Here is a 12,408-nt window from a genome sequence, read left to right as displayed (position 1 = left end):
GCAGGGGCTGGAGCACAAGTGTGATGGGGAACGGCTGAGGGACGTAGGGAGTTTAGTCTGGAGGAGGCTCGGGGGGACGTTATTGCTCTCTACAACTGCCTGACAGGAGGATGGAGCCAGGAGGGGGCTGTTCTCTGCTCCCAAGGAACAAGAGGAAACGGCCTCAAGCTGCACCAGGGGAGGTTTAGATGGAGATGAGGAACAATTCCTTCCCCAGAGGGTGCTCAGGCATTGGAACAGGCTGCCCAGGGCAGTGCTGGAGTCACCGTCCCTGCAAGTGTTCCCAAACCGTGTAGCCGAGGCCCTCAGTGCCATGGGTTAGTGGTGGCCTTGGCAGTGCTGGGAACGGTTGGACTTAATGGTCTTAAAGGTCTTTTCCAACCTGGCTGATTCCATGATTCTCTGACTGTTCACCCTGAGCAGGAGCCGTGTGCCCGCTGACACAGGCATGGCCACGTCCCGGTGTGTGGGGCAGAGGAGCAGCACGCACCAGGCGATATGTGGGGTCTGCGCCTCACAGCGGCCCGCAGCCCCTGGAGCACAGGGGCCGCGGCAGACGAGCTCTTTCCCACCCAGCGCCGCAGCTGTCACCAGCTGTCTCTGAGCATTCTGGTGTGTGTTCCCGTCTCCCCGCATCCCTGACAGCAGGAAAACCGGATTCCATCTGTCTCTCCATTCATTCCTTTCCTTTCCCCCTACCAGGAGCCTCGCTGCCCGAATTCCTCTTGCGTGCTGCCCTCTGCCGCCTCGTCGAGGCAGGATGAGGAGAAAGATGCTGGGATCGGGCCTGTCTGAAGCGTGTTCACCAGATCGTGCTCCCTGTGCCGCGGAGGTGCACCCCTGTGGCACGGAGCACTGCGCTGGGAGGCTGGGGGTCCGTGCAGGGGGGGGCCGAAGCCGTGGTTGTGCTCTGCAGCTCGTAGCAGAGCTGGCTTGATGTATCCCTGCAGTGTTCCAGGCTGGGCTGAGCTGTCGGAACTCCTGCGTGGAGCTCCTTTGTGCATCCTCCTCTAACTTGCTAGGAGGGATGCTGCTTTTACCCTTCCACCCCACCTCAGCATCGCTGTGAAATCCCCCTAATCCTGGCTCTGTCTCAGGATTAGTCAGCCCTGTGTACTGAGGAGGACCTCGTGGTTGAGAGCCGGGACCTCTGCATCATGCAGTGGCTCTGAGAGCATTTACTAAACAGAAACATGCTCGAATTTGCTCCTCGTTGTCCTAAGTAAACCCTGCTGAAGTTGTGCCTGCCTGTGCTTTGCTCTGCTCCCCACAAAAACCTCAGCACCGAGGTCACCCGCCTTGTCCTGCATCAGGTCTGTGGTCCCACCGGGTGAGGAGCAGCTGCCACAACCTCTCCCCTCCATGGGTCGTGGTCTCTCTCCTGCTGACATCCCTGTGGCTCCTCATACCCTGAGCACTTGGCCCCATGGAGGGTGGAGAAGCTGAGACGCAGAGGGGAGCAGCCTTCCTCCTCCTGGGCATTACCGCTGTGCTTTCGAAGGGGACTGTCCCCTCCTTGTCCTCCCGAAGCACCCAGGCAGGTCCAAGCGGGCAGGTTGGAGCCGGGATCCCTGCCCAGGACACTCGCCACACAGGAGCAGCGGTCAAAGGGACACTCGTGTCCTGCAGCCCCCAAACTTGGGGGGTCAGCGCTGGGGCTGTGCCCACGAGAGGGAGCTCCTGCTCCACCGGGTGGGCAGTGGGACCTCCAATCACCCACGGATCCCCCACCCTGCAAGGGGTGGCCCTGCAGGGAGATGGAGCCGTTCCGAGCTGGGTGTGATGAGCCCCGGTGCAGGCAATGTGGGTGCCCGGCACCCCAGGGAGGGTGGCAGCTCCCCCAGCAGCACCCAGCCATGCTGGTGGCTTATGCCCCTTCCCAGTATGGTCCCCCCCCACCCCGCTGGGTGCACGAAGCGGGTGCCCATCATCACCAATGGGTGGGGGGCACCCAGCCCTACCTGCCTGGGCTTTGCAGGGAGGGGAGATCTGACAGCCGGGGGTGCTGAGCCGCCCCTCCGGGGGCTGGGTGCCCCCCTCAGTGCTGCCCAGGCCCCTCACCCCTGCCTCAGTTTCCCTCTATGGGGTGAACGCAGCGCGGCTGGGGCAGCTCGGGGGGGTCAGCACTGCGGGGGTTGGGGTTTCTCTGCCTGAGGAGCTCAAGGGGGGCACGGGGGGGGGGACGACCCCGTGTGCGGTGGTACCGGTGGGGTACCCAGCCCCCCGAGTGTGTTCGTGTGTGGTGGTACCGGTGGGGTGAGCGTGAGCGCGTGTGGAGCGGGGGGGCCGGGAAGCGGGGCGGGAGGGGGCCCCTTGCTGCGGGCCGGGGCCGGGAGGCGGGGGCCGGCGCCGCGCCTGGGCCCCTCTTCTCATGTAAAGCAGCTTTGTGAGGGGGCTGCGGCCCCCGGCCCCACTCTGCTGCTGCGGGGAGGGAGCTGGGGGGGGGGGGGGCTCGGGATGATTGTGCCCCCCCTTGGCTTCTCCCCATGCTGAGAGCTGGTTCCAATGGGGATGTGTGCCCAACTGGGACCTGGGGCTGCTGGGGGCAAACCTGCCCCTCTCTGCCCTCTCCATGCCCCCTACCCTGGAGAGACTAGGCACAGGGACAGCTCAGTGTCCTTGTTGGGCACAACTTCATGCCACCATCAGGTACAGTGACAGTTCAATGCCACCCTTTGGCGCAGGGGTCAGCCCAGGCCTCCGCTGGGCTCAGGGACAGCTCAATGTCCCCCTTGGGCACAGTTCCGTGCCCTCCCTGGGCACAGGGGTGGCTCAGTGTCCCCACTGGGTGTGGGGACGGCTCAGTGCCCCCAGCTCTGTGTCCCTGCTGGGCACAGGGACAGCTCAATGTCCCCGTAGGTCACAGGGAGGGCTCAGTGTCCCTGCTGGGCACAAAACAGCTCAGTGTCCTTGCTGGGCACAGGGGTAGCACAGTGTCCCCAGTGGGCTGGGGACATTTGGAGTGGTTGTGGGACACCGTGGAGGCAGGAACAGGCCTTGTGGCCCCACTGCAGCCCCACAACCCTACAGGGGTAGTTGGGTGGTGCTGGGGGGCAGGCAGGGGACCCTGAGGCTCACTCTGGGCCCATGGCATGGGCTCACCAGTGTCCCCGCACCCAGTCCTGACAGGGGTTGGGTATAAATAGCAGCCAGCTCTGTCACCTCCTGTCACATGCCCGGTGCTGGCAGGGCCCCCCGCCATCCGTGGGGACACAGCTGTTCCCAGGACAGGGAGGTGCAGCCATGGGGGCACCCCCACCGCGGGGACCCCCTTCCCAGGCACGGGGAGCAGTCCTGGGGGACATGGAGCATCCAGTGTCCCCACACAGGGCATTGCTGCCACCACCTCGGGAACACGGAGCCCGGCCCAGGACGCTGGGACAGACCCCGCAGCACCCACTGGCAGCGCCAGGGGCATTTCCAACCCCAAACCAGAGCAGAAAGGGGGTGCCCTAGCCCCCCCCCCCCGCACCACCCACCCTCCTGGGCACAAACTGCCCCCACTCGACCTGCAGTTCTAAAAATACCCCGAGCTCCTGACAGCGACAGCTGGGTGCGGGGGGACCCGCGGGGGGACGGGGACACCGGCGCGGCCAGCCCTGGGTGCCCCAGCCCTGTGCCCCAGCCCCTCTGAGCTGGATGTGTCACCATCCACACTCCATGCGGGGACCCCCTGCACCCTGCTGCTGGGCCTGCCCGCTGCCCCTTTCTCCCAGTGGGGTGCAGCAGGATGGTGGAATCCCAGAGTGGTTTGTGGTGGAAGAGACCTCAAAGCTCCTCCAGTTCCAACCCCCTGCCACGGGCAGGGACACCTTCCACTAGAGCAGGTTGCTCCAAGCCCCTGTGTCCAACCTGGCCTTGAACACTGCCAGGGATGGGGCAGCCACAGCTGCTCTGGGCACCCTGTGCCAGCGCCTCAGCACCCTCACAGGGAAAAACTTCTTCCTTTTATTCAACCTGAACTTCCCCTGTTTCAGTTTGAACCCATCACCCCTCGTCCTGTCGCTACAACCGCTGATGAAGAGCCCCTCTCTGCATCCCATCCCGGTAGCCGCCACCATGCCCAGCCTCGCCCGCTGTGGCCAAGCAGCCACCGGCACGGAGCCTGTCCCCGCTCGCCGCGGCGGCTGCGCCTCTCGCTTGTCCCCCGGCCCTCCCCGCAGCCCCTAATCCATCTCTCGCAGCAGGAGATGCCTAAGCTGCCTTTTCATGCCGGCTCCTCCGCGCGCGAGCCGCCGCGCTCTCAATGCCGGCCGCTGGCAGGAGATGTGTCGGACAAGCTGAGGGGCTCCGTCCCCCGCCAGCAAGGTCAAGGTGTGCTTAAGCCAACTTCCCCCCTCCCTGCACCAGCCCGGCCCCGCAAGGGCTTCGTCTGGGACACGCTGTGGCACTGGGGTGTCACCGCGCCAGGGGGACCCCGCAGCCAGACCCTCCTCTCAGTGGGGCTTGTCACCCCCCGGCTTCTCACCACTGCTCTCGGGGCCTGTTCTGGGGACCCTCCAGTGCCTGCGGCTTAAGGGGAGCCAGCAGCAGCCACAGCGGCAGCAAGGGATGCCCTGGTGCCGGGGCACCCCATGGGCCACCCCGCAGCTCACCCTGTGGGTATCCCAAGGCTCAGCTCACCCCACATCTCACCCCATGGGTACCCAGGGCTCAGCTCACCCCACATCTCACCCCATGGGTACCCAGGGCTCAGCTTACCCCACATCTCACTCCATGGGTACCCAGGGCTCAGCTCACCCCACATCTCACCCCATGGGTACCCAGGGCTCAGCTCACCCCACATCTCACTCCATGGGTACCCAGGGCTCAGCTCACCCCATATCTCACTCCATGGGTACCCAGGGCTCAGCTCACCCCACATCTCGCCCCATCGGTACCCCAGGGCTTAGCTCATCCCCCATCTCACCTGACCAGTGTGGTTTACAGACCCATCCCACCCCACGGAGCTGTTGCAGACCATCAGACCAGTTTAGACCAGTACAAACCAGTCCTGAGGACAGCAGACACTGCTTCCTGCCCCCCCTAGCCCGTAGGATAACGTGTGTGCAGCAGCGCTGGGCACAGGCGTGCAAACACACACGTGCCAGCACACCTCTCACAGGAGCACCCCCAACCCGCTCCCGTGTCACACTGTATGTGCATGTACATGTATGTGCATGTGCACGCGTGTGCCTGGTCACGCACGGGGGGGTGGGCGGCCCCCATCCCTCTCTGTTCCCGTGGTGACAGACCCCGTCCTCCGCTGGCACCTTGAGCCAGCGCTTTTGTGGCTGGTTTTAATTAGAGGCTCTTAAGTGTGAAACAAAGCCGAGGGCAGGGGCCGGGGGGGCCCTTCCCCTGAGCTCCTGGGGGACCCCCGCGGGTCCCCATCCTGCCTGGCATCACCAGGCACGGCTGCTCTGTCCCCCGATTCCTGCTTCACCCTCCTGCCTCCCCAGCCCCAAGGGATGGGGAGGTGGGAGCTGGTGCTGTCGGGAGCCGCCCCCCCCGCCCCAAATATTGCCCTCCGGGTACTGCTGGCCTCCAGCCCAGGAGTGGGGCCATGTGTGGGGCTGGTGCCAGCGGCTGTGCCAGCCCCAGTGTCACCCCGGGTGTGCACCGGGCCTCCTGGCCCCATAGAGGAGGCTCAGAGAGGGGCCAGAGCTGCCCTTTGTGCCCATGGCTGGGCTGGGGGTGCTGGACCTGGACCTGGGGGGGTTCCAGAGGTGCCCCCATCCCTGGTCTTCCCAGGGACCTCACAGCACTGGAGGAGTCCTGGGGACTGGGGCTCCACAGGGACCACATCCTGCTCCAGCAGGAACACGGAAGCCACCAGCCTCTCTGGAAGTGGTGGCACCCATGGGCCACCCGGGGACCCCGGGGTGCTGCGGGCAGAGGACTGGCAGCACCGGGTGCCCACCAGTGTCCCCCAGTGCTGTACTGGGATGCAGAGTGGAGCAGAGGGGGATCAGGACTCCTGCATGTCCCTCCCACTGCGCAGCTCATGAGGGGGCTGTGAGGGAGAGATGGGCTGGCCCCATACTCCCAGTAATGCCCAGCCTGGCCTGCTGGCAGCATCCACCCTCTCCCGCTGGGTGCCAGGATGGGTCCCTATCCTCTGCCCGGACCCCCACAGGGAAGCCTCTGGGGAGGGGGCAGGACCCCACACTCCTGGATGATGGGACCAAAGGGATTCCCCGCCCACCCTGCATGTCCCTGCAAGGGGACACCCCTGGGCAAGCAGGACCCTACCAGGTCCCTGGCACCCCCAGCACACCCTGGGGTCCCTCCTGGGGTTGGCTGGCACCTCTGCTGCCATTCCCCCCTCCCCAGGAGGCCCCAGCACCCGCTCTGGATGGGACCATGTCCCTGCATGTTTCCAGTGCCCAGAGGTCCTGGAGACCCCTTGTCCTGAGCAGCAGCACCCCACAGCACCCAGGGGGGTGGACGAGAAGTGTGGGGACAGCCCCTGCCACCCCCTCTGGAGGTGACATCCCTCCTCCCCAGAAAGAAGCCAAAATCCAAAGCTTTTAGGAAGCCAAGATCCATGTGGCTGCACAGACACCCTCGATCCCCCTCCATCCCCGGGAGGGGACGGAGGCCACTGAGGTTGGGGACACGGGGGGGGGTGTGTGTCACAGAAACCAGACCATGCACCCGTGGGATCGAGGGGAGCTGGGGTTGGTGGCCGTAGGCTGGGTGCCCTCACCGGGGTACAGACGGGCACCCAGCAGCACCCATCTCACCTCGGTTCACCCACAGACCCATCATTCCTGCCTCATCCATGGGGACCCCCCCATTCCATCCCGGCCCCCCGTGTCCTTCCAACCACCGCGGTGACAGGAGCCGAGGGGTGTGGGGGGGGGAGTGATGGGGACCGGGAGTGGGTGCGCATCGTGTGTCCCGTCCTTCTCCCCCCCCAGCTTTGATTCCTGAGCCCCCCCTGCCCTTCCCCCTCGGCCCGGAGCCGCGCAATGGTTTCAATTACGCTCTGAAAGGCGGTGGGGCCTCTTTTCACGGCAGCCCGGGCTTCTCCCGCTCACAACAAAAGCTTAAGTTACAGGAAAGGCAGAGAAAGGGAGGGCGGGCGGGGGGCAGGGAGGCAGCACAAGGGCCCCAGCACCCCCCCGGACCGAGCGGGCCCCTCCGGGCCCCCCCCCCAAGGCCCCTTCCCTAGGATGTTGCTCGGGGAAGGGCAGCCCCCCCCGCGACCCGCTGCCAAAACTGCGAGAACGTGGGTGATTGCCTGCGGGTGCTTTCCCCGATGAGGGTCTCTGGGTGTCCCAGTACCCCCCCAGTGTGTCCCCGTCACTCCCAGTATGTCACAGCTCCCCCTCAGTGTCTCCACAGTGTCCCAGTCCCTGTCCCCTCAGTGTATCCTTGTCCCCCGCAGCGCCTCCCAGATCTCCCCAGTATGTCCCAGTCCCCCCTCCAGTGTGTTGATCACTCCCAGTGTGCCCCAGTTCCCCCTCCTCGGTGTGTACGGGCCCACCCCGGTGTGCCTCCCCCCCCCCCCAAATGTGCCCCAGATCCATCCAGTGTGTCAGTCCCCCCCCCCCCCGGTATGTCCCAGATCCTCCCAGCATGTCCCAGATCCCTCCAGCGTATCCCAGTCCCCCCCCCCAGTGTGTCCCGATCCCCCCAGTGTGTCCCAGATCTCCCCAGCATATCCCAGTCCCCCTCAGTACATTCTGGCCCCGCTCCCCGTGTGTCCCCCTCCGGCAGCACCCTGGGGTGGGTGGGCACCCCATGGGGGGGGTCGGGGCCAAGGCCGGGGAGGGGGGGAGCGACCGGACCTGAATGGGTGCCGGGGGGCCCGCGGGGGCGAATTCCCCCCGCGGTGCACCCTAAAGCGGCACCCGGGGACAGCGGGGGGCCAGTGCAGGGTGTCGGGGGGGGTCAGCCCGGGAGGGTTCCGCCGTGGCCCCGTCCCGACCCCGCGCCGCGGGGGGAGTTTTCACGGCAAGGAAAAAGTTTTTTGGGGGGGGGCGGCCGGTGACCGGCGGGGGGGGGGGCACCGGGGGGCGGAGCCCGGGGCACCGGGGGGGCGGGGCGGCCGCGGCGTTTGAATGTGATTGGTGGAGTGGGGGGGCGGGGCCCGTCGGGGGCGGGGCGCGGGGGGGCGGCTCCGCCCGGTGGGGACGCGGCGCTGCCCCGCACAAAGGCGGCGGGAGCGTCCGGTGCGGCCGCTGCGCTGCCCCGGCACCCGCACCCCCCGGGACCCCCCCCTTCCGCACACCCCCCCCCTTCCGCACACCCCCCCCCACACCGACACCCACCGACACCCCCCGCCCGGGGCTCCGGGACCGGACACCGAGGCGAGGCAGCGGGAACACCGGGAGCGCCAAGTCCGGGCAGCGGGAGCAGCGCCGTGGAGCACCGAGAGCGTTTGGTCGGGACATCGGGAGCGCCACGTCCGAGCACCGGGAGCCGTCCCGCCGCGCACGGTAGAGCGGGAGACCGGGAGCCGTCCAGGCAGCAAGGGGACCAGCAGATACGGACAGCAGGAGCCGTCGAGGCAGCACCGGGCACGGCAGATACGGGCAGGAGGACCGGCCGGCTGGGCACCGGGCACACTAAACCCGGGCGCAGCAGCTCGGGGCACCATGGGCCGCCCCAGCGCGCTGCCCGCCCTGGCCTGGCTGCTGGTGGGGCTGAGCGTGCCGGTGCCGTGCCGCAGCCAGCTGCACGGTGAGAAGGGCATCTCCATCCCCGACCACGGCTTCTGCCAACCCATCTCCATCCCGCTCTGCACCGACATCGCCTACAACCAGACCATCATGCCCAACCTGCTGGGTCACACCAACCAGGAGGACGCAGGGCTGGAGGTCCACCAGTTCTACCCCTTGGTGAAGGTGCAGTGCTCGTTGGAGCTCAAGTTCTTCCTGTGCTCCATGTACGCGCCGGTGTGCACGGTGCTGGAGCAGGCCATCCCGCCATGCCGCTCCATCTGCGAGCGCGCGCGCCAGGGCTGCGAGGCCCTCATGAATAAATTTGGGTTCCAATGGCCGGAGCGGTTACGTTGTGAGAACTTCCCCCGGCACGGTGCCGAGCAGATCTGCGTGGGGCAGAACCATTCCGAGGATGGTGGCTCACCGGCATTGCTCACCAGTGCCACCCCTTTGGCCGGCCAGGGCACCCCAGGAGCCCCCCGTTATGCTACCCTTGACCACCCCTTCCACTGCCCACGGGCGCTGAAGGTGCCCAGCTACCTCAACTACAAGTTCTTGGGTGAGAAGGACTGCGCGGCACCCTGCGAGCCCACCCGTCCCGATGGCCACATGTTCTTCAATGAGGATGAGATCCGTTTTGCCCGTATCTGGATCCTCATCTGGTCCGTTTTGTGTTGTGCCTCCACCTTCTTCACTGTCACCACCTACCTGGTGGACATGCAGCGTTTCCGCTACCCTGAGCGACCCATCATCTTCCTCTCAGGGTGCTACACCATGGTGTCTGTGGCCTACATCGCCGGCTTCGTGCTGGAGGAGAGGGTGGTCTGCAACGAGCGTTTCCAGGAGGATGGCTACCGCACGGTGGTACAGGGCACTAAGAAGGAAGGCTGCACCATCCTCTTCATGATGCTCTACTTCTTCAGCATGGCCAGCTCGATCTGGTGGGTCATCCTCTCCCTCACCTGGTTCCTGGCCGCCGGCATGAAGTGGGGCCACGAGGCCATCGAGGCCAACTCCCAGTACTTCCACTTGGCTGCCTGGGCTGTGCCGGCCGTCAAGACCATCACCATCCTGGCCATGGGGCAGATCGACGGGGACCTGCTGAGCGGCGTCTGCTTCGTGGGCCTCAACAACATCGACCCTCTCCGGGGCTTCGTGTTGGCCCCGCTCTTCGTCTACCTCTTCATCGGTACCTCCTTCCTCCTGGCCGGCTTCGTCTCCCTCTTCCGCATCCGCACCATCATGAAACATGGAGGGACCAAAACAGAGAAGCTGGAGAGGTTGATGGTTCGCATCGGGGTCTTCAGCGTCCTCTACACCGTCCCGGCCACCATCGTCATCGCGTGTTACTTCTACGAGCAGGCTTTCCGTGAGCACTGGGAGCGCAGCTGGATCAGCCAGAACTGCAAGAGCTTGGCCATCCCCTGCCCGCTCCACTTCACCCCCCGCATGACCCCCGACTTCACCGTCTACATGATCAAGTATCTCATGACTCTCATCGTGGGCATCACCTCCGGCTTTTGGATATGGTCGGGTAAAACCCTGCACTCGTGGAGGAAGTTCTACACGCGACTCACCAACAGCAAGCAGGGCGAGACCACGGTGTGACCCCCCCTGTGCCCGGCCACCGCCGCTGCCCTTCGCCTTCCGTTGGGGGTTTTTTGGGGGGATTATTATATATTTTTTATTTTTAGATTTATTAACGTCTGAGGGGTGTCTCTTTCTCTTTGATTTTTTTTTTTTTTTGTAATTAAACCTGTAAATAGCATTTGTAAAATTAATTATATATTTCTATTTAAAACATGGTAAAAGAGGAGGGGGAAAAAAAGGAGAAAATGGAGGGGGAAAAGAGAAAAAGGAAGGGCGGGAATGGTAAAAGGAAAGGAAAAAGAGAAAAATGAGAGAAAAAAGGGAGAGGAAAAATGAAAACGAGAAGAAAAATGAGATAAAAAGAGGAAAAATATAAAAAGGAAAGCAAAAAGGAGAGGGAACAGGGAAAAGAAAAAGGAGAGGGAAAGGGGAGAAAAAAGGAGAAGAAAAAGAGGAAAAGGAGAGGGAAAAGAGAAAGGAGGGAGAAAAGGAGAAGAAAAAGAGGAAAAGGAGAGGAAAAAGAGAAAGGAGGGAGAAAAGGAGAAGAAAAGGGGAGAAGATGAGAAAAAAAAGAGAAAAAACAGGGAGAGGCAAAAAGGAGAGGAAAAAGGAAAGGAAAACTGAACGGGAGGAAAAGGAGGGAAAAAGGAGGAGAAAAAACTGTGGAGAAAGGGAAAAATTCCTGCCGAGGCTGGGAAAGGGTCCTGCCTCCGTGTCCCCTCTCGCTGCCGTCGGGTTCCCCCTCCCCGCGGTGCTGCGGTGGCCAAGGAACGGGAAAAGGAACGGGAATGGCTCCTGCTCGCTCCGGCCCTTCCCTTCCCTGCCAGCCCCCGAAAAAAGGGGGGAAAAGGACAAAACCCCAAAGAAAATCCTATTTTTCTTTGGGAAAGTTGATTTTCCCACCCCTCTTTGCTGGCTCCCCCAGGACGGGGCTGTGTTTGTGTGTCCCCCCCCCGGGCTGGAGTCCCTGCCTGTCCCCTGCCTGTGCCTCCCCCCGCTCGGCCACAGACTTTTCCTCCCAAATCACTTTTTAAACCGTCCTGCAAATACAAACGACTAAAACCAACCGGTAACTTCTTCCTTAGCGCTGCTTTTTTCCCCCCCAAAAAAGTAAGGAGTTAAATTGGGGGGGTCCCATGGGTGCTGCAGGGCCCCCCACTTTCATCGCATTGGATGTGGGGATGAGCCAGCGGCCCCCTCCAGCTGGAACAAAGCGCTTTGCAGCGGGAAAAGGATCTATTTAACCCCAAAGTAAGGACTTTTTGGGGTGGAGGGGGCCTCTCTTGTGCCCCGAGGAAATAGCTGACATTTCCCACAGGATTGGGGGGTTTGGGCTGTGCGTGGCCCCCCCCGATCCCGAGTCTCTGGAGAGAAGTGGGTCCCGGCTTCGGTTGGGCTTGTTGGGATTCAGGCGATGCCGAGGCTGGGCTGTGGGATGTTTGGAGCTGGAGGGGGCTGGCGCGGGGCTCCGGGAGGGGAAGGATGGATTTAATCAGCTACATTTCATTGAAATCAACCAAAAATACTCTTCCCAAAATGGAGAGGGAGACCCGGGAAGCGCCGACCCCAGAACCGGCCCCGGGAAGCCTCTGCGCTCCTGTCGCCTGCGTTTTGGGGTGTTGGATCCTCCGATAACAAAGAGGTGTTGGGGGGGATTGAGCCATTCCCTTTTCCTCAGCAAAACCCCGGGATGATTCCAAAACCCCCTTAAAAATCCCAGTTCTCCAGCGAAGGGAAGCAGGAGCCGAAGGGGTTAAGGTAGCGCCTCTCCAGCACATTTTGGAAAGGAAAAACTCTTTGGATCCGGTTTAATTTTCCAGTGATGACTTGGAAAGGGGGAGAGGAGAGGGGGGGAACCGTATCCAGGGTTTTTCCCCCTTCCCGTGGTTTGGAGAAGCCGTTTGAGGGCCGGGACAGGCCCCCCTGGCCCCCAACCAGCCTTCACCTTCCAAACCGGGAATGAAAAGAGGAAAATGGGGGTGATTTTCTTGCTGACGATGGTTTTGCTCCTTCCCAGGGGGGAAAACCGCGTTGGTGGGGCCATTGGCGGGATGGTGGGGACATTGGCAGGACGATGGAGCCAAGGGGACAGGGAACAACCCCCTCGCGCCCCTCAACTCCATGCACCCAAAGGTGCCATCGCACAGGGGGTGCACCCTTGCCA

General features: G+C 63.5%; 1 protein-coding gene across 1 annotated transcript; it reads left to right on the top strand.

Moving 5' to 3' along the window:
- The first annotated feature begins 8,242 nt into the window (after positions 1-8,242).
- On the top strand, positions 8,243-11,310 carry FZD2 (frizzled class receptor 2). Its single transcript, XM_030509018.1, has one exon. The coding sequence runs from the start codon at positions 8,589-8,591 to the stop codon at positions 10,260-10,262; it is 1,674 nt and encodes a 557-aa protein (XP_030364878.1). The 5' UTR covers positions 8,243-8,588; the 3' UTR covers positions 10,263-11,310.
- Positions 11,311-12,408: the final 1,098 nt, after the last annotated feature.

This window comes from Strigops habroptila, chromosome 19 (assembly GCF_004027225.2).
Source record: "Strigops habroptila isolate Jane chromosome 19, bStrHab1.2.pri, whole genome shotgun sequence".
NCBI classification, from domain to species: Eukaryota; Metazoa; Chordata; class Aves; order Psittaciformes; family Psittacidae; genus Strigops; species Strigops habroptila.
This window is presented reverse-complemented; position numbering and strand designations above follow the sequence as displayed.

Bases quoted from the DNA above. Each gene is read 5' to 3' on its own strand.
- FZD2 (XM_030509018.1), top strand. From the start codon at position 8,589: ATGGGCCGCCCCAGCGCGCTGCCCGCCCTGGCCTGGCTGCTGGTGGGG.